Genomic DNA, 21,147 nt, shown 5'->3' on the forward strand with positions numbered 1-21,147 from the left:
ACAGTGCCCTGATCCAAACACATAAGTTTCATTTCTAAGGTCATTTTCTTTCTCTTATGGTCGTCTTCTTACGGCTTTATCTTCGGGGACATTTCTACGAAGGTTATTATAATGTGCACACAAAAAATACTGTGTGTAAACAAATTTACAAAAATGTGTGATCACAAGCTGCACTAAGAGGGAAGCCGAAAGAGCAGTAAACCCAGACTGCAGTACATGCTATAGACATTGTTCATATGCCGCTGCCGACATTCAAAGGTGTTCATGTTGTTGAACATTTCTCCATCCGCCCGCAAACAGCTGGTGACGTCACACTAAATTGCTGTCACTCGTTAGGCGAAACATCGCTCGTTATGGGAGGTGTTTGTTAAGCGATGTTCCACTGTATTATTCTTGTCAGCAATTTGGATTCATTAGCTACTAAGCTGATTGTGTGTTAGTTGGCACACTTAATTGCTCTGGTTATCTCAGGGATTGTGAGGATCACATCTTTTCGGAGCTCTGCTCACCAACTTAAATACTCGCTTGGTTGCCGCTTACCACAATGATTTCACAAATAACATTAAACTGTAACAGAAGAGGTGAGAAACTGCTGCTGTTGACATTAATGGCTTTTTTCTGTATTATGGTCATATATAAAAAGTTTTTTCAACTTCGCGTAGTATAATCAATCCTGTTGGAGGAACATCCACAACTGAGCATTATAGCAGAAGCTGAAAATACCGCTTCAGTTGTAAAGTTCTTTTATTATCACACGACCGGTTTCGGGCTCTTATACGCCCATCTTCAGGTGTCGTAACTTAGTGCTCTGACCTCCGGCGCTCGGGGATCACAGCACAAAGTTACGACACCTGAAGATGGGCGTATAAGAGCCCGAAACCGGTCGTGTGATAATAAAAGAACTTTACAACTGAAGCGGTATTTTCAACCTCTGCTTTGCGTAGTATGTTGATAGCACGTGTAACTGACACTAGCACGTGTAACTGACACTTTCTGATCAAAGAGAACGTAGCGGCATTCAGTGTGTGATTCCTAAGCGTCGTTACCATGAGCAGTTTCTCGTGTTTCAGTCGGTATTAGGAATTTTCGAGTCAACTCAAATTTTTCTTGTCAGCATAACGCTTTCCACGTGTCGCCGTACTCGGAGAGAAAATGGGTTTTCTTCTTGTTACAAACATTATAGAAAATATAGAATTTTGCATACCCATTCCATAAAATAGTCCCAAATTAGTATAGTGTACTATTCAGTTGAATGACGTACATGAACACGAGAATAATACCTATACTCCAGTAGGACTAAGTGACACTGATGTATGGCGGCAGGAGACAGTGCGGAGTGGACTGACAAACGATACCAGGCAAATTTGGTAAGGAAGATACGAGCAACAAATGCTCTCAGATCTGACAGTGTAAGTCGGATAGCCCGTTCTTTAATACCGTCAATCATGGTTGTCACGTTAAAGACATTGCATGAATTGCCCCCTTCACGTCTCACGTGGCAACCCACGCCACAGTGTGTCTGTCTCCTATCTCCATACAGCACTGCTGGAGTGCTGGTCGTTCTTCTTTTGCTGTCCCTCTTACTATATATCATTAAACAGAATAGCAAACTAGATTAATTTTGGACATAAACAAAAATACATAAGAATTTTTGTGCGTAATGCGAAACAATTCGGTATATCCCACCAATGCAGGGCTTCTCATGAAATGTGAAGAGCAGAATTGGTTTCAGCGCACTGCATCTACGCAAAGTAAAAACGAAATTCCAAATATCTGCCAAACCGCCAGAGAAATTCTGCCAGATGACACATACATTATGAAATTTTTGTTCAGTAGTACAAATCTGAGCCAAATCTCTTATACTCAACTTGGTATGTTTTTACTCATATTACAAATTTTTGCACATTTGTTCAAAAAGTAGTACTTTACAGCAACAGGGCAAAGTTAATGTGAGAACAAAGGGCCTACTGTTCTCCGTTTCAGCAAAGTCAAAGGTCAAGGGCAGGGGTCAATCTCCTGAGACAGTTGTCCCCGTTATCTTCAAGGCCACAGGTTAAATTCCTGAGGCGGTTGTCCTACTTCAAAGTCATAGGTCAACGGTCAAAGTTCTCCTGGGACAAGGAGTTAATTATTCTCTAAATGTCAGCAACTGGGTCTTATGCCTTCAATTATATTGTGCAATTAGTCTAATGATGTTACTTGTATCACCATTACTAATTACCTGTCATTTATCACCATTATTTAATAGCCAATAATAGTATAATGATTTATCACCCCAAAATAATGACATTCCTCCACCGACCCAACCATCAGACTGACTTGTCACTTGCGTTCTGTTCAGCATAGTGGGAGGTTCATGCCTAACCATCAGACGGGCAGGCAGATCCCTCACTCGTTTTCTGCCTGTCTGCACACCTTACATGTAATTCCGTTTCTTTTTCCAATTTTCAGCAGAGTATTGCGCCTAACGACATATCTGCAACTATGTTCTTCCATCACTATCTGCAGTTTTGGGGGCTATTTCTTACAATTTTTCTGATTTCCAAAGAATACCCACTTTAGAGATGACACGCAACTTTAAATTAAAATTATTGCATAATAGAAAAATCTAGGCTGCATACAATATTATTTTAAAAAGGATGACCGATGTTGATTAGTGTTTAATCATCTTCAGACCATCACTCGGTAAATGGAATAGCATGAAATTTATTAGAAGATACACAAAAATAGACATAACAATAAAATGATGTAACTACAATATAAGCAGTGGGCACGGAACATGAATTATGCTACGATCACTTGAAAAACAGCTGCATGACATGTGGCTGCTGTCACATAAATAGTGAGAGCTCCACCAACTGTCTCCAGCTTTACTTTAACAATAGCCAATAGCTGTGAAATAAGAATAAAATCAGTATAATTAAAATTTTGGAATGAAATGTTTAGATTATGATCATTGACATATAAAATAGATTCTAACAAAATTTAATACAGCGACATGCACAAGAAGATTAATAAAGAAATAACCATTAATATTAGAATTAGACGACAAATGACACAATACTCCTGCTGTAGAATCTACTTCCAGCAACTTTAAAATCCTCCACAATGCACCCAAAGGCCTAAAGTCATGAATACCTTATAAAAATTAGAAATTTATGTTCACCATAAAAACCATTCCTTGCTTAACGAACAGTTGGATTTCAGAGATTTTTTCGATGTCTTTGGTAATTTGCTCTGAAACTGCTTGCTCTTCCATTTTCATTATTTTGAGGGTTTTCCTTACGAGCATTTTGTCACATTAGAATAAAAGTTCTTTCGATATGACATTGCTAATTTTGCCATAACCTTGCATTGTTAGCTGCAACGGACAGAAGACGTGCTTTGTTGCTACTGTACATTTTAGCGATTTTGATAGAGACAAACTTACGCTACAGTGTTCTCCTTCGGCACGCAAATGTAAAAGAGTGCACGGAATCATCTAAGTAAAGAATTTGTACAATACACTTTTATTTATATATAAAAGCCGACTTAGGTATTTTCCCTTGTGTGAGACCGTCGATTTAAAGTTCTAGATTCGCATAGGCCTATTTTACTATTTGCGTCATTGCTTTTGCTTAATATTTCGTTGATTGTGTCAATACCCGTTTGTAATGTGATATATTTGGAATTTCGAACATTCCCGAGAGCCGCGATAAACTATTACTGTTATCGTCAATTTTAGGCTTCAACTTAACGGCGCTCATTTAAAATTTTTGAGGATAGTAGGCCTATCCTCTTTCAAAACAATCTTTTTCTAATTTCATTTGTACAATTATGTAAGAAATAGATTAGTTTCAGAATTCTCGGACCCCTGCAAAACTGTATTCTCGTAAGTTGGTAGTGCGAGTGTTTTGGATACGTAAATTAATTCGTAGCAAGTTAGTGTTTGTGGTTCACAGTTCAGCCAAAGTATACATTACTCCTAAATTTCATTGTATATCATAGAGCATACATGTGCAGTTTTTTGAAAATTTTCGAAAGCGAGTAGGCCCCTACTGCCCTTTGCATAATCTAAGAGTAATTTGTAACAAATTAGCATTTGTGATTTATTTACTGTAGCAGATTTTCTAACTAACATACTTTGTTACCTCTAGTTTTCTCTTAGAGTAGTAGTCCTATATACTACCTGCATTTGTCATAAATTAAATTTGTTTTCTAGTTTGCTAACAACTATAGTTGACATCAAAACGTTTTAGGAAACTAGTAATTTTTACCACAGGTTTTTGTGTTACCTTAATAGAACCTCGTTTTGTGTATCTGCTTCAGGTCCTATAGGGAATTACAGTTCTTAGCTCAACAGATTAAAATATAAAAATGGTTCAAATGGCTCTGAGCACAATGTGACTTAACTTCTGAGGTCATCAGTCGCCTAGAACTTAGAACTAATTAAAACTAACTAACCTACGGACATCACACACATCCATGCCCGAGGCAGGATTCGAACCTGCGACCGTAGCGGTCGCTTGGTTCCAGACTGTAGCGCCTAGAACCGCACGGCCACTCCGCTCGGCATTAAAAGATAATCAGTAGGTTAAATTAAAAGTTACTTTTCACTGTCTTGTAATATAGTGCACCAGACAAAATGCAGCCCCATTGTGATTACTGTTCTCAAAGACGGATGAGGTTGTTGACGTTAGTAAGCAGTACTGTCGAACGGTTGGCAGCTGCTGTGAGTTGATGTGCTGGAAGAGCTCCCGATAGTTATGTATCTGTGATACCTTTACCAGAGGAACCTCAAGGACTATCCTCTCCTGCGCATCCTGTCTCCTCTGCAGCAACTGCAGAACCTGTCATTACCCACCCACTTGTCTGTGTGTGGTGTTCCACTGATAGATCTAGGCATCCTCTACAGGATGGACAGTGACCAGGGAAGACAGAGGATGTTGTACTGATCCCCCTAACCAATAAGTTTGATGTGCTGTCTCTCTCTGAAACTGTGGCAGCGGGACTCACTTCACCTGTTTCGCGGAAACCTGTTTTGCCCGGTGTCAGTAGTAGGCAAACACAAAAGGGTGGGGCTGCATTAATCGTCGGCAATTCACAAATACGGCGAATGGTGGTACCCCTTAAGGAAATGGTAGCAACAGGCAGGAAAGGACGCCAGGTGCACTCAGTGCGTATGCCTGGGGGTTTTATTCAACATGTTGAAGAGGCTATTCCGGCAGCCATTGAGAGAACAGGGTGCAACCAGCTGCAGATAGTGGCGCACGTTGGAACAAATGACGCCTGTCGTCTGGGCTCAAAGGTCATTCTTGGATCATTCCAGCGACTGACCGAGAAGGTTGAGAAGACCAGCCTTTCAACGAAGCTCACAATTTGCAGTATTGTCCCCAGAACTGATGGTGGCCTTTTGTTCAGTCCTTCCATTCGATTCATACCTCCTGGACTTGCGCCATAGGGTTGAGAACTGTAGGGTCTCCCTAAATGGCTCTGGTGTGCACTACACATCAGAGGCTGCTACTCAGCTAGCTGACCATGTGTGGGGTGCACCCAGGGTTTTTTTTTAGTTAGGTGACTCTCCATCCAATCCAGATAGCTGTAGGAAACGCAGAAGTATCAATGTAAGGTCGAAATAAATGCCTCCCATAGGTAACAGTATTAAAATTGTAATGGTAAACTGCCAAAGCAAAATGCGAGAGTTTGAAGCTCTAATGAAAAGCTCACATAATAATAGGTACAGAAAGCTGGTTGAAACCTGAAACTGATAGCAGTGAGATTTTTGGGGAAAATTTAAGTGTATATCGAAAGCACAGGAAAATGGAGGTGGTGTAATTGTCGCAGTAGACAAACTCAAATCCACTGAGATAGAAATTGAAGCTGAATGTGGGGTTGTCGGAGCAAGACGCAGTATCAGGGGTGATCATAACATAAATAGATCCCTTAATTGCTTACCAAAGTAGTCCTCCAGATGTAACCGAAAACTATAGGGAAACTTTCAGTTCACTCGTACGTAAGTACCCCAATCATACTTTAATAATCGGTGGAGACTTCAATCAACCAACAATTAATTGGGAAAATTACAGTTGTGTTAGTGTTGGGCATAATAAGACCTTCTTGCGAAACTTCACTAAATTCTTTGAAAACTACCTAGAACAGATAGTCAGGAACCCCATTCATGATGGAAGTGAATTGGATCTAATGGCAACAAATAGACCTGATCTTTTTGAGGATGTCCCCATCGAAAATAGTATCAGTGACCATGATGCGGTTGTGGCAACAATGATAACCAAAGTACAAAGGACAATTAAGACAAGCAGAAAGATAGATATGTTTAGTAAACTACATAAAAAATCAATAATGTCATATCTCAGTGAGGTGGTCAAAACTTTCAGCACAGGTCAAGAGCATACAGAGGAACTCTGACTCAAGTTTAAAAGAGTAGTTGACTACGCACTGGATAGGTATGTACCCAGTAGAACAGTTCATAATGGTAGAGAACCTCCATGGTATACAGCCACTGTAAAGAAACTTCTAAAGAAACAGACTACTGCATAATAGACGTAAAACAAAGTGTAGAGTTATAGATAGAGAGATTCTGAATGAAATGCGTTTGCCTGTCAAGAGAGCAATACATGATGCCTCCAGTGATTACTGTAGCAGAATATTGTCAAATGACATTTCACAAAGTCCAAAGAAATTGTGATCATACGTAAAGGTTGTTAGCGGCACCAAATTTAGAGTCCAGTCCTTAGCGAATGAGACAGAAACTGAAATTGAGGGTAGCAAAGCAAAAGGTGAAATGCTTAATTCTGTTTTTAAATGTTCCATTACAAAGGAAAACCCAGGAGAATTGCAAGCATCAGTGGTACTCAAAAACAACTGAAATCGTTAAAACTGAACCAAGCTCCAGGCCCAGATGGAATCTCTCTCAGATTCTATACTGAATTTGCAGCTGAGTTAGCCTCTCTTTTTAACTATAATCTATCGTAGATTCCTCAAACAAAAGACTTTGCCCAGTTCTTGGAAAAAGCTCAGGTCACACCCGCCTACAAGAAGGGTAGTAGCAGTGATCCACAAAACTACCATCCAACGTCCTTGACATAGATTTGTTGTAGAATCTTAAGCCATATTATGAGTTCAAACATAATGAAGTATTTTGAACCGAATGGCGTGCCAACCAGCATGGATTTCGAAAACACCGATCATGTGAAACCCAACTCGCACTTCTCTCACATGACGTGCTGAAAGCTTTGGATCAAGGCAACCAGGCAGATGCTGTGTTTCTTTCCGAAAAGCGTTTGACTCGGTACGCACCTACGCTTATTGTCAAAAGTACGATCGTATGGGGGTACCAAGTGATATTTGTGACTGTATTGAGAACTTTTTAGCTGGGAGGACACAGCATGTTACCCTGGATGGAGAGTCATCATCAGACGTAGACAGATGTAGAAGTAACTTAGGGTGTGCCCCAGTGAATGTGTTGGGACCCTTGACGTTCATGTTGTATTAACGACCTTGCAAACAATATTAATAGTTAAATCAGGCTTTTTGCAGATGATGCAGTTATCTATAATGAAGAACTATCTGAAAGACGCTGCACAAATATTGTCAGATCTTTATAAGGTTTCAACGTGGTACAGAGTTTGGCAAATTGCTATAAATGTTCAGAAATGTAAAACTGTGCCCTTCACAAAACGAAAAAAGCGTATTATCCCATGACTGTAGTATCAATGAGTGACTGTTGGAATCGGTCAAGTCATACAAATACCTGAGTGTAACACGAGAGACGTTCACAAAGTAAGTTCCGTTCCTATTTCTATCGGCGGCAGCGTTACGATCGCAATTCCGAGCATGCGCGGCAGTTACTCTGACTTGAGGAGAAAACATGTACGCCACTTTCAGATCGCTCCTGCCGACGCGTGCTTTGTAGTGCTTCTTTATAAATTCTGCCGTAATTGAAAATGCCGCCGTGTGTGAAATCAGATCTGGGATTCGCTTTTCTAAATGCAAAGACAGTTAAATCAAAGGAAACTCATCGGCAAATCTGCGAGGTTTACAGACAAAATGCTATGAGTGATTCAATGGTTAGGAGATGGGTCAGATCGTTCAATGAAGGACGTGATAAAGTGCACGATGAAGAACAAAGTGGACGCCCGTCTGTGGTTACTGATGAACTGGTTCACACAATTGAAAAGAACGTTAAGCACAACCGTAAGTTTGCACTTAGTGCCCTTGCTATGGAAGTTCCGCAAATCTCACGATCATTAATTCATGAAATTTTTACTAAAAAACAGAAATTTCGAAAACTTTGGTCACGTTGGGTACCCATAATTCTTATTGAACAACACAAACAACAGGTGGGCAGTGCACTTCGGTTTTTGACACTCTACAATGAAGAAGGCGATGGTTTGCTTTCTCGGATAGTCACGGGGAATGAAATTTGGGTATGGTACGACACCCCTGAAACAAAACGGCAATCAATGGAATGGAGGCACATTTCATCCTCAACGAAGATTAAGGCGAAGCAAATCGTGACACCTCGAAAAGTCATATGCACCATTTTTTGGGACAGAAAAGGCATTTTGGTGATTGATTTCTTACCACGAGGCCAATCAATCAATCAATGCACATGGTTACTGCAGGACTATTAAGAAATTGCGCAACGCGGTACAGAACAAGCGCCGAGTATTACTGTCAAAAGGTGTTTTATTCCACGATAATGCCAGACCTCACACGGCGAACGTGATCAAACGACTCTTACGGGAATTTCACTGGGACGCGTTTGATCATCCTCCTTACAGCTCGGACCTCGCTCCTAGCGACTTTTATCTCTTCTTATACCTAAAATCTGTCCTTGTTGGTCAACACTTCAACGATGATGACGAGCTGAAAGAACATGTTACCACATGGTTGAATACACAGGCGGCAACCTTTTATGAAGAAGGCATACAAAAACGTGTGCCACGCTATGACAAGTGCCTACATAATTTCGGAAGCTAGGTAGAAAAGTAGTTTAATGGTTGTAGATTTTTGTACAATAAATATTTTTTCTGTATCTGTAAAAGTTTTATGTAACCAAACGAAACTTTGTGGACATACCTCGTAATATGTAGGGATATGAAATGGAATGATCATATAGGTTCAGTTGTTGGTAAAGCAGGTAGTACTCTTGTTTATAGATGGAATACTAGGGAAGTGCAATCAGTCTACAAAAGACTGCTTACAAATCACTCGCGCTACCTGTCCTAGAATATTGCTCAAGTATATGAGACCTGTACTACATAGGAGTAAAAGGGGATACTGAACGTCTACTGATCACAGGTTTGTTCAATCTGTGGAAGATTGTCACAGAGATACTGAAGGAACTGAACTGAAAGACTCTTGAAGACAGACGTATCTATCTCGAGAAAATCTATTAACATACATTCAAGAACTGTTTTTATATGATTACTCTAGGGATATACAGTAACTCCCTATGTATCACTCACATAGGGATTGTGATATGATTAGTATAATTTCTGCACACTCTGACGCATCCAATCAATCATTCTTCTCGTGAATGGAACAGAAAGAAACCCTAATAAATATACGAAGGGACATACCCTCTGTCATGCGCCTCACGGTGGTTTGCAGAGTATAGACGTAGATCCATTCAATTGAATTTTTCACATAATGAAACTAATTATGTACCATACTGTTATTAGTTTTAATCATTAAGACCAATAATAATCTACTTCAAATGACACATTATTCCAAGTGAAAGTTTTAGCAACCGAACACTTCTCTTGTCAGGACACGTGGGTATTTTTTAAATCAACTAAGCTAGTAATTGATACAATGCTTGATCCATGCTATACTAATCTTTGAATGTTCGGTCATTGCATGTATTTGAAAGATGTAAGTAGTTGACAATATTGTTACTTACAATATTACATATCTGTTCAAAGTCAGTTTCAATTTTGATGATAGGAAAACTTCAACACCGGTATATACACCATTCGCTTGGTTATTGGTGGCATCCTTTCTCGAGCATGTCTTCAGTTTGCACATGCTTTGTGTACATCCCTACAGATGACACTTTACATCTAGGTGTCGCGACAGTACCTAATGCTTAGTGCGTAAGTACTTGCTCTTCCAAACAGCAGTCCATACAAGTAAACCAGTCGCGTCTTTGCCTGTGGTTACTCGTACTTCAGGTACTTGGGCTATGCACGGCTACATTTAAAAAGAATAATTCTGTGTAGTCATAGTCAAGCCACGCACGTCTTTCATGCCCTGCAGCTCATTCGATGCAAATAATAACCCGTAGCTGTGATCCTGCAGTCAAATAGCCTACGCACTGCCTAGAATCGGGAGTTATATATGTATGTATGTATGTACAAAATAAAAGTTGGATGAATAACAAAAACAGTTCTATTCTAATGCCAGTAATTGATGACGACAAAAAATTATGCTGGATGATTTTTATTCAAGAAAAGACCTTTCAAATAAACAGGAAATGGCTCTACGATATTGAACTGAAATAGACAGAAAATACCCTTAAGTCTATTTCATAATCACAGTACACGAAATATTCACCAGTTCAAAACCGTTCAGAGTTCAAATGTTGATTCACAACTGACACGCGAAATGCAAAGAATAGTAACTCATATTTTATTTATTCTCATTTCCGTAAATCAAGCGGAAATAGTTAGTCCTACCCTGGAGCACAGTCATACCTCTCGAATTACCAAGTCAAATCAGAAGTTAAAGTATGGAGCGGACGTTCACTGCCCAGAATCGCACTCTTTGCAATCAGACACCACTCGATATGATAGGCATGTCTTCCTCTTTCCAAAACTGCACATAAGCCGTCCAGAATCGTTCCCTTGAGCTCCTCACTCGTCAAGTCCCAGACTCCACTTGACTCCCATAGGGGCTCCGTTACTATCTGCTTTTCCATTTACTGAATGCCATCCCCACAGAAAATAAATTGTTCTTAAGCTCTGCAGACATGACTTGTGATCGCTTCCCAGACTAAGCTAATATATTAAAACGATATTTAACCCTTTGAAGACGGATTTTTTAAATTTTATATAGAAACTACTACTTTTGATCACATAGTGTTTTATTAGTCTTGATAATATTACGAATACATTTTTGTCAATTCTGAACTCACTTCCTGCAATTAGGCGCTGGGACGCTGGTGTCCCAGTAGTCTTATTGAGTGGGACACGGGTGTCCCACAAAGCTTACTGAGTGGGACAAACGTTGTCCCACCAGTACCCAACAGCAATAGCGGTCACTAAAATATATATAGAAAACAAGATGTGTACAATCAGTTTTTTTATTACACTAACAATTTGTATAACACATTCACTATCAAAGAATTACACATGTATGCTTTATTATAATTACATATGATATGTTGCAAAACACTTTTTGCAGAATGGATGCTGGCACATTTTGCAGATAGTTTTTGTTCTTGTTTCCTTGTTGCTGGAACACAAAACACACCTTCTTGTAGGTCCTTATTCAGGGAGGTGCATTCTGCATAACTCTTGCTCTCTTAGAAGGGCGCCCAATTTAGGATTTCCGCTGTACCTTGGCAGTCTTTGGTCCCTTGGCAATCATCTGCTCTGCTAGGTTGACTAGAAAATATTTTGGTGACACTGTCTTGTGTTGAATTTCCTTTTGTAAAATCCAGGCATTTACAACACTAGCACTAGTTAGCAACAGTTTGTAGAACACTTTCTTCCACCATTTATCAGATTTTCTGTCTAAATCATACAGTGTACTCATCTGATCAGCCAAGTCCACGCCACCCATATAGTCGTTATAAGTTTTCAGTGCCACTGGACATTGTAGAACCAATTTAGATCCATCTTTTGCTTTTCTGTTCACTGTACATAAATAATTAGAATGACAGTTACTGACCAACATTACTTCTTTGGTGTCCTGCCATTTACACCACAACTTACCAGGCGAATTGCAAAGGAACTCACATTCCCCTCCCCACCCCCAGCAAGTTTCTCAGTTGGCTGTGGCACATTTTTGCTGTTAGCCACACATGTACCAACAGCTGCAAACGTTAAGGTATCCATCAAACGAACGGATGTAAAAAATCTATCAAATGACAACATTACATTAGTGTCTCTAATTGTTTTTGAGAGCTGCAGAACTACATGCTCACCCAATGTGCCATCCAGATTATTTGCATCCTTTCCCCAATATATGTTGAAGTCATATGTGTAGCCTGTTACAGAGTCATTACTCATCCATATCTTTATCCCACGCTTCACTGGCTTCATAGGAAGGTATTGTTTCAAGGCTGACCTTCCTTTGAACTTCACCATAGACTTGTCAATCCTTTGTGCTGTACTTTCCGACCGCGCTTTCTGGAACGTGTTTTTCAGACAAGCGACTATTGGCTCTAGGCAGTAAAGCTTACCAGCTGTGTCTGGTTTCTCAGGGAAATTGAAGTACAGTTTAGAAAGTAACACTTTGCACCTATCTCTGGAAATTGCTCTTTTTATAGCAACATTTCCCATTGAAGTATTGTGTGACCAATAGTCCTAAAATGAGGGCACTCTATTGTAACACATTACAAGCCTAACACCAAGAACCAACCTAATTTCTCCAGGATCTGTGCTCTGAACTGTGGTTTTCTTTATCATTTATCTCTGATTCGTACACTGAGAGATAAATATAAAAAGACTGGAAGGAAATATTTTCTCAAAATCGTCTAGTTCTGAAGCACTCCTATCTAATTTTGCTAATACAACTGAAATTACGATGTTTGGCATAGTCTTTCGAGGTCTGAACATTGCATCTACCTTTGACCACAACACTACACTGTTAGTTGTACCTCCGACGTACGAAACCTCACTGCTATCACGTGATTTAGAACTGCAAGAGAAGTCAGGATCATCAACACAGTCATCATTGTTTTCATCAAGCCACTGCAAGATACGTTTATCCATATCGGAAGCCATCCTTGATTCAGTCCTGCGTCAGTGTTTCTGAAATAATAAAGAATATAAAAAAAACTATTAGCGTGTGTTTCCTTTATATTGAGAATTGTTGGGACAATGATGTCCCAAGAAAACGAATTACTGGGACATATACATCCCAAGTCGCAAAAATACTGTTTGTTTGTTTGTTTGTTTGTTTGTTTGTTTGTTTGTTTGTTTGTTTGTTTGTTTGTTTGTTTGTTTGTTTGTTTGTTTCATACGATAAACTTCCACAATCATGCGAATTATAAATCAATAAAACATAAAAGGGTGTAGATAATACTTATATATGACACTCACGTTTTCTTAGCTCTATTTCAATGATTTTCTTCAAGAAACGATGCAAATATCAGCACGAACATGTGATTTATTCACAACTATGCCGCTATGACAGTTTCACAAGTGCTGCCAACAGTCCAGACAGGAGGAGGGAAGTTTAAAAGACACTAATATGCAAATTCATTGTTAAATTGGGACGCCTTTTCCCAACAATCTACTTGGAACTTCTTGTCGGACATATATGTCCCGTTAGGTTCGAAAGGGGTAAATAAAGAAATGTTATCAACATTCTGTCACTCAGATAATTTACATTAATTATAAATGAGGTTTGTCCATAAGTAAATATGCCAGTATTCTTTCGCAACTGCGTTCAGGTTAAACGACAATGAATTGTCGCTGAATATCATTTAAATATTATTTAATACACGTGCAAACAAAGTTGACACTCCACGCGGTGGCAGATGGGAGCGACCGTAAAGGCATTTCCCAATTACAGTAGCTCCCGTCAGCCACTGCGCAGAGTGTCAACGTTGTTTGCGCGAGTAATATGACTTCTTGAAAGAAGCAGCTTTCGGTTCTATTTCGAAGTGTGGCGTCCGCTAACAAATGCGATTGACAACGTTTCTATGAGCACACTTCTTTAATAGTGCTTGGAATCAACATTTAAATAAACTTACTGGCAAAATTGCAAACTTTTCATTAAAAAACACAAGATGACAAAATATGAAGTACTGTATTGTATTCATTTGCTGTGTTAACGTGGAGAATACGATGTTCTGACACACATTTGCATAATGAAAAAGGCATAAAAGACGTTGTAAATCAACAAATAAAATATACAGATATGTAGCTTTCAGGGATAATGGCTATAGTGCAACGCTATCATATGAGATACCGTTTGTTGAAATCGCATGATGCGATTAAAAGTTGTTAATTCAGAGGTACATTGTATAATTGTTTATTAACTGTGAAATATTTTAGCTGCTGTAGTTCTGAAGATATTGAAACGTTGTTGTGCCATTGGATGCAACTTATTTTCTGGTACTGCCGATGTTCTCAGATTTGCTTTAATATTTGATTGTAAATTACACACACCAAAAATTTTGCATCACCCCAGTTCCCAGAACTCCCGAAGATAGACGTTGACTGGATATTGTATCACATACCCAGTCCCTTTGACTGTTTAGAGATGTCACTAAACCCGCCCAAAGATGTAAACAGCCATGCATGGTCAGCGCCTATTAGACGGAGGGGTCTGACAGCCAATCAGTTCCAGTCATTCCACCAGGAAGGACATACACAGCTCATGTTGTCTGTAATTCAACCATGCCTAGACGGTCAATACTGTGCTTCGATCGCGTCTGCATTGTTACTTTGTGCCAGTAAGGGCTCTAAACATGGGAAGTGTCCAGGCGTCTCGGAGTGAACCAAAGCAATGTTGTTGGGACATGGAGGAGATCCAGAGAAACAGGAACTGTTGATATGACGCCCCGCTCAAGTCACCCAAGGGCTACTTCTGCAGTGGATGACTGCTGCCTATGGATTATGGCTCGGAGGAGCCCTGACAGCAACGCCGCCATTTTAAATAATGCTTTTCGTGCAGCCACAGGACGTTGTGTTAAGACTAACAGTGCGCAATAGGCTGCATGATGCGCAACTTTACTCCTGACAGTCATGGCGAGATCCATCTTTGCAACCACGGCATCGTGCAGCGCGGTACGATGGCCCCAACAACATGCTGAATGGACTGCTCTGGATTGGCATCACATTCCCTTCACCGATGAGTGTTGCATGTCCCTTCAACCAGACAATCGTCGGAGATGTGTTTGCAGCCAACCCAGTCAGGCTGAACACCTTAGACTCACCATCCAGCAAATGCAGCAAGGTGGAGGTTCCCTGATGTTTTGGGTTGGCATTATGTGGGGCCGATGTACGCTGCTGTTGGTCATGGAAGGCACCATAACAGCTGTACAATATGTGAATGCCATCCTTCTGCCAATAGTGTAACCATATCGGCAGCATACTGGCGAGGCATTTATCTTCATGGATGACAATTTGCACCCATATCGTGCACATCTTGTGAAGGTGGTTTGATGAACCCTCTACCAGGCACTTGAATGTGATTTGCAGAGTATCGATGTAGATGTAGAATGACTTCCTTCAGGATAATGTCGCCGCTCGACTAGAGTGGCCAGTATGTCCTCCAGACATGAACCCTATCGGACATGCTGGGGATAGATCGAAAAGGGCTATTTATGGACGATGTGACCCACCAACCACTCTGAGGGATCTATGCTGAATCACCATTGAGGAGTGGGACAATCTGGGCCAACAGTGCCTTGATGAACTTGTGGATAGTATGCCACAATGTACACAGGCATGCATCAATGGAAGAGGATGTGCTACTGGGTATTAGAAGTATCGGTGTGTCCAGCAATAGAAAACACCTCTGAAGGTCTGGCTGTACGGTGGTACAAGAAGCAGTGTGTCGTTTTCATGAGCAACAAAAAGGGTGGAAATAATGTTTATGTTGATCTCTACTCCAATTTTCTGAACAGGTTCTGGAAAACTCAGAACTGAGGTGATGCAAAAATTTTTTTTGATGTGGGTATTATATACACCCAAAGAGCTACAAGAAACTATCTTTCAGTTTTTCTCGAAGCCCACTATAGCCCAGAGCACAGCCAGCCCCCTTAAGTTGTTATTGCATTGGCTGTATTACTGTTATGGGAGCTTCCCCACATTCAGTCCCCTGCTAATGCACGTGGCTCCCTGGAGCGGCTGCAGCAGCCCACCTGGACATGAAGTGCTCTCGGCCCTGGGGCTGCACAGCTTCACAAACAAATTCAGTTTATGTTGTACCAGTTCTAGGCAGCATATTAATTTGTCTAAATACACTTAGCATTACAGTGTATTATCATTAGTGTAATAACTAATGTATTTTGTTGTACTTAATGTACCTATTTATTTTCATTGTATAATATCATGTCGCATATCTTGCAGGATCAAGGTGTGATAACAGGCCAGTATTTGTGTAATTTGAGCATGTCAGTCTTTATCCAGTTACCATCGTTACCAGTGGTATTCCTTCAGAGACCATCACTGCTTGATATAAGTTATGCACTAGTCCCAACAGAGGGTACCTAGTGTCCACATTTAGCATCCGTAGTGGTGTTTCTGCTGCACCCATTACTTCTGCTGTGTGTAATACTATTATGGTGCATGTAGCATTCCAAATCAAAGTTGTAATAACAAGCCAGCACTACTTCTGTGTCTTCAACCTGTAATCAGAATGTTCCATTACACTGTTACCATGGTCACTGGTGGTGTCATTTTTGAGCCATCCTTGCCCTAAATGTGTTGTGTAAGACCCCATAGAGGGTATCTTGTCTACTTCTAATGTCAATAGTTTTTTGCTTTATTATACTTTTGCAGTTCTTCCACATTTTAGAATCAGTGCGACTGTTCCTATTGTATCTAATGTACCTATTACCTCTGCTGTACATAATTTTTGTGGTGCATTATGTTCATAATAGTATGTGTACACTTACACTAATCCTAATGCAAATATAAACAATGTACTATTATTTTCTCCACAAATGAGGCATCATATTCTGCTGCACTGCTTAGTTTTCATTCGTGAAATATCTTCACATCCTGATGAGCATATAGGTCTTTAATTCTACCAAAATCTGGATAGAGCAACAAATAACATTCAGCATTCAGTATTGTAGCCATTACAAATGGCTCAGTGCAAAGTAATTGCCATTAGCAATTCCTTTTACTTAACAAATGGCTTTCAGATAATTGCATGCTAAAATGTAGTTACCTATTCGTAAGGAGTGTGCCGGACACTGTACAGTTAAAGTACTGCTGACATTGCACTCCCATTGTCTGATAAAATGGATTCCAATTTACTGAATCAGGGTACAAAATCATTGAATACATGTTTCATAATCCATGCAAGTCATGTACATCCTTACAGACTTGGAAAATATATCCTAAAGAAGTACTACATATTTTACACCTGTTCCAATTTGAGGGAAAGGGTCATAAACATCGACACTATCTGTAGTGGCTTGGTTGGTAGAATCAGGTGTAACTCACCTTTCATGCAGACAAACTATGGCTTCATCTTCTTACACAAGACAGATGTACAAGGCTTTGTACTTTCACATGTATCTTTGGGAAGTAACAGTACTCCCAATTTCTTCACACATTTTACCGCACTGAAGTAACCATAAGCATGATGCGTATATCAGATCAGATGCTCTCCAGTTCGTCAGGATGTATTTGATTCTAGGTGTTGTCGGAAGAATAATAAGGTAGTAAATATCTGATAGTGTGCAGTCAGTTTGTGTGGGCTGTGAAGCAATTGTTCCTTTATTACCTACTAACATTTATCGGCACCTTGCATGTCGGCCATGTAGTTGAACAAGTACAGGAAATACCTCTGGTAAATTGAGTTTGCCTCGAACATGAATAATTTCAAAGGTACATTGCAGTAGTCTAATTAAACAGAGAAGTAAAGGCATGGTGGCACAGTATACTAATAAAGGTAATTGAGGAACTCTTACAGGCCAGCACAATGGCAAGCACTTCTCAGTGGTGCAGTATGGTCACTAGCAGCTGGTCAGTAGGTGACTGACAACACTACAGCACATATAACAAATTTGCCTTCAGTGTTATGAATCTGAAACAAACCTGGCCCAAGGCTAAGTTCTGACACATCTGTAGCCAGACAAAAATCCTCATTCATGTCTGGATGACAAAGAATGTTTGCACTGCATAAAGCTTCCTCTTTCTGTCAGTTCTGACCATCATTCAACCAGTATCAGTGTGCATATTTCTTAAGCAAATTTGACAGAGCTGCACTGCTGAGTAGTTGATTCAGCAAAAAACTGCTAATAAAAGGACATGAACTTGAGAACTTGAGAACTGACTTGTTTTCTAAGTCTTGGGAATAGGAAAGTTCCTAACAGCACTCAATTTGCATTGGTCAGGTTGTATATCCTCCAGTAAAATAATATGTCCCAAATAGTTGATACTGTGTGCAGCAAATTTTGATTTCAGAAGGTTGGCAGGAATTCAAGAGTCATCAAATTGTGGCAGAACCTTAAACAATAATACAAGATGTTCTTGCCATGTAGGTGTTGCAATAAGCAAATCATCTACAAAAACCATGGATTGAGACAAGAAGTCAGGGCCACAGTGTACACGGTGGCTATAAAAACTTCAGAACTAACATTTAAACAAAACATTGGCACCTTCTACTGGTAACTGTGACCAGCAAATATGACAGCAGTGTATTTGAGAGACTTTTTCCCAGTGGAACCAGGCGGCATGATCAGCACAAGTCAGCGCTGGTTAAGAATTTGACACCATAGAAACACTGAATCTTTTCGAAGTTTTCTGGCTGAGTCTATATAGGAACCAGAGTTTTATTTACATCTCATGCATCCTGAAGAAGTCTGACACTTCCATCAAATTTAGAAACTGTTAATAATGGACTAGAATATGGCTACATGAGGGTTGAAAAATTTCTCAAGATAGCATATTTCTGCTCTCCTTAGTAACAGCCAACTGCTTTGCCCAGAGGTTGCTATAGGAAGCATGACAATACTTTGTGAGGATAGACATACGTTGTACATTTGTATCAGTGTGCCACTCAAGATTGCTCTTAAAATACTGCTTCAAATTCTTGCAAAACATCAACTCTCTTACTTCTGAGTGTAATAGAGATAACCAGATTCATTAGCTTGGTGTACAGTGAGTGGGCATGTAGCAAGTGATTGTTTGTTCAACAGTTTATCATCAGTGATGTCACCAATGTATTGTATTTTTAATGTTTGCCAAAACTGCCCATGGCCCACATCACTCTGAATCAAATTGGTGGTGGTGATGTCACAATCTACAGTGATGTGGATGGCTGCTAATCCACAGGTAGATCCTAGTGTTTCTGTGGCCTAATACAGTGGTTCCTACCAAAGTTTGGTCATCAAACTCTTTAGTGCCAGGAACAAGTGCTCCAATTTACCTTCCTGTAATTAAATGTAATACAGGGCATGCTATCTCATAATCCATATGTGAGCAGTATGCAAGGTGTTGTAGCATATTCCTAAAGTCATCATTTACAGCCAGTTCTTGAAACTTCGTTAACAGTTTCTTGGGATAGTTAATGACTGTCTTAAAGTCTTCCAGTTCAGCTTCTTCAGTATCTCTGACATTTTCCTACAGATCAAACAGACCTGTGACCATTCATGCCACCCTTCTCTGTATAGGCTTAATGTGTGTGGTGGAAGCCTTCAGTGGTGTGTAGTGAACTCACTCACTCAGACACCATCCGCAGAAGTGTACAGAGCACTAGCTTGTGCAGAGTGGTCAGTGTAATAAATACTTTGTACCCTTCCATTGTGCACCATAGCATAAATGTGTGTCATGTAATAAAGGGGTCAGCGTACCTCTTCCTATATTCCTATCCTAATGATAGCAACAACATTTTGTGTGTGTGTGACATGGCAGTAGAAAAGTTCCTAACTGCCACCATTATTTTACACCTCCACAGTAATGTCACCACATCCTAGAACTACTCCTAGGTAATGTCATAACATTTAGACCACTGTTTTTAATGTACCTAAGGATTGGATTTGTACACATCTATTGAGGTTTAGTATTAATTTTCAAAACTATAGTAGGCTGTCAATTGTTTAAATAATGCACAGTTGTGGATTTATGATCTCAAACTCTTTTTTTTTTTACTTTTTTTTTTTTTTTTTTTTTTTTTTTAAATCAGCAAAATTGTAAGAAATAGATCCAGAACTGTAGACAGGATGGAATAAGACAGTTGTATGATGGAGTGATTGCAGAAATCTCATTGGGCACAATACTTCGCTGCAAGTTACAAAAGGAAACAAAATTATTTGAAAGACTGAGACATATGTCTGGTGTGCAGATAGGCAGAACACGAGTAAGAGGATCTTCACTGCCTGATAGTCAAGACATTCCACTATGGTGAACATAAACTGAGTGATGAGTCTCTCTGGTGGTTGTACTGATGGGAAAAATAATTATTTTTGCTTAATTAACCATTAAAATGTAATTGGGTATTACCTAATGGAGATAAATGACAGGTAGTTAATAATGGTGAAATTGATGACATTAATTATACTAACTGGACAACAAATTGTGACGTATCATTAATAAAGTGATACGGGCAAATGGCTGACTTCGGGAGAACAGTAGAATCCTTGTCCTAGGATGACTTTGACCCATGACATTGTAGGAAGACAACTGCCTCAGTACTTTAACCTGTGACCTTGAAGATAAGGGGGCAAATGTCTCAGAACATCAGCCCCTGATGCTGCCCCTGCCCTTGGCATTTCTCCTTGCTGATAAGGAGAGTGATAAACCCTTCATTCTCATATTCTCTTCGCTACCCAACTCTTTACTTGGACAGTAAACTGTAGATGATTAGTGTTGCTCTTTTTTATTGCTTTTAAATCTATATTCCAGGAAGTAGTTAGAGATTTAGCTCACTAGAGTGTTTTGGTTGTTTTCAGCCAAATACCAAAATTACCATGCCAGATCGTAGTGGAGGAGAGGGGTTTACAGTTGAGAAGAAATGGGATTAATAGATCCCACATGTGGACACATCCATCTGTACTAAGTTACGTGTATTGTTGTATTTCCAGGGAATGCCATCCCCAAGATTGTAGCTGCAGACTACCCTACAGGCATGGAAGGAGACTACGCTGGTGCTGTGGAGGCCACAGCATCGACTGCATACACTGTCACTAGTCCTGGTGTGGATGCTACCACTCCTAAGGTACCAACTCTCAACCAACTATTTTGTCTGTTATGGAACTAAAATGTACAAACACAATACTGTGATAGT

At 39.8% G+C, this 21,147-nt stretch overlaps 1 protein-coding gene across 1 annotated transcript in view; it reads left to right on the forward strand.

Moving 5' to 3' along the window:
- Positions 1-21,147, forward strand: part of LOC126234602 (uncharacterized) — a 254,873-nt gene that overhangs the window by 156,090 nt on the left and 77,636 nt on the right. The window contains exon 7 of the mRNA XM_049943322.1: positions 20,945-21,078. Coding sequence (XP_049799279.1) covers positions 20,945-21,078 — 134 coding nt within the window. The remainder of the gene's footprint in view (positions 1-20,944; positions 21,079-21,147) is intronic.

Source organism: Schistocerca nitens, chromosome 2, assembly GCF_023898315.1.
Source record: "Schistocerca nitens isolate TAMUIC-IGC-003100 chromosome 2, iqSchNite1.1, whole genome shotgun sequence".
NCBI classification, from domain to species: Eukaryota; Metazoa; Arthropoda; class Insecta; order Orthoptera; family Acrididae; genus Schistocerca; species Schistocerca nitens.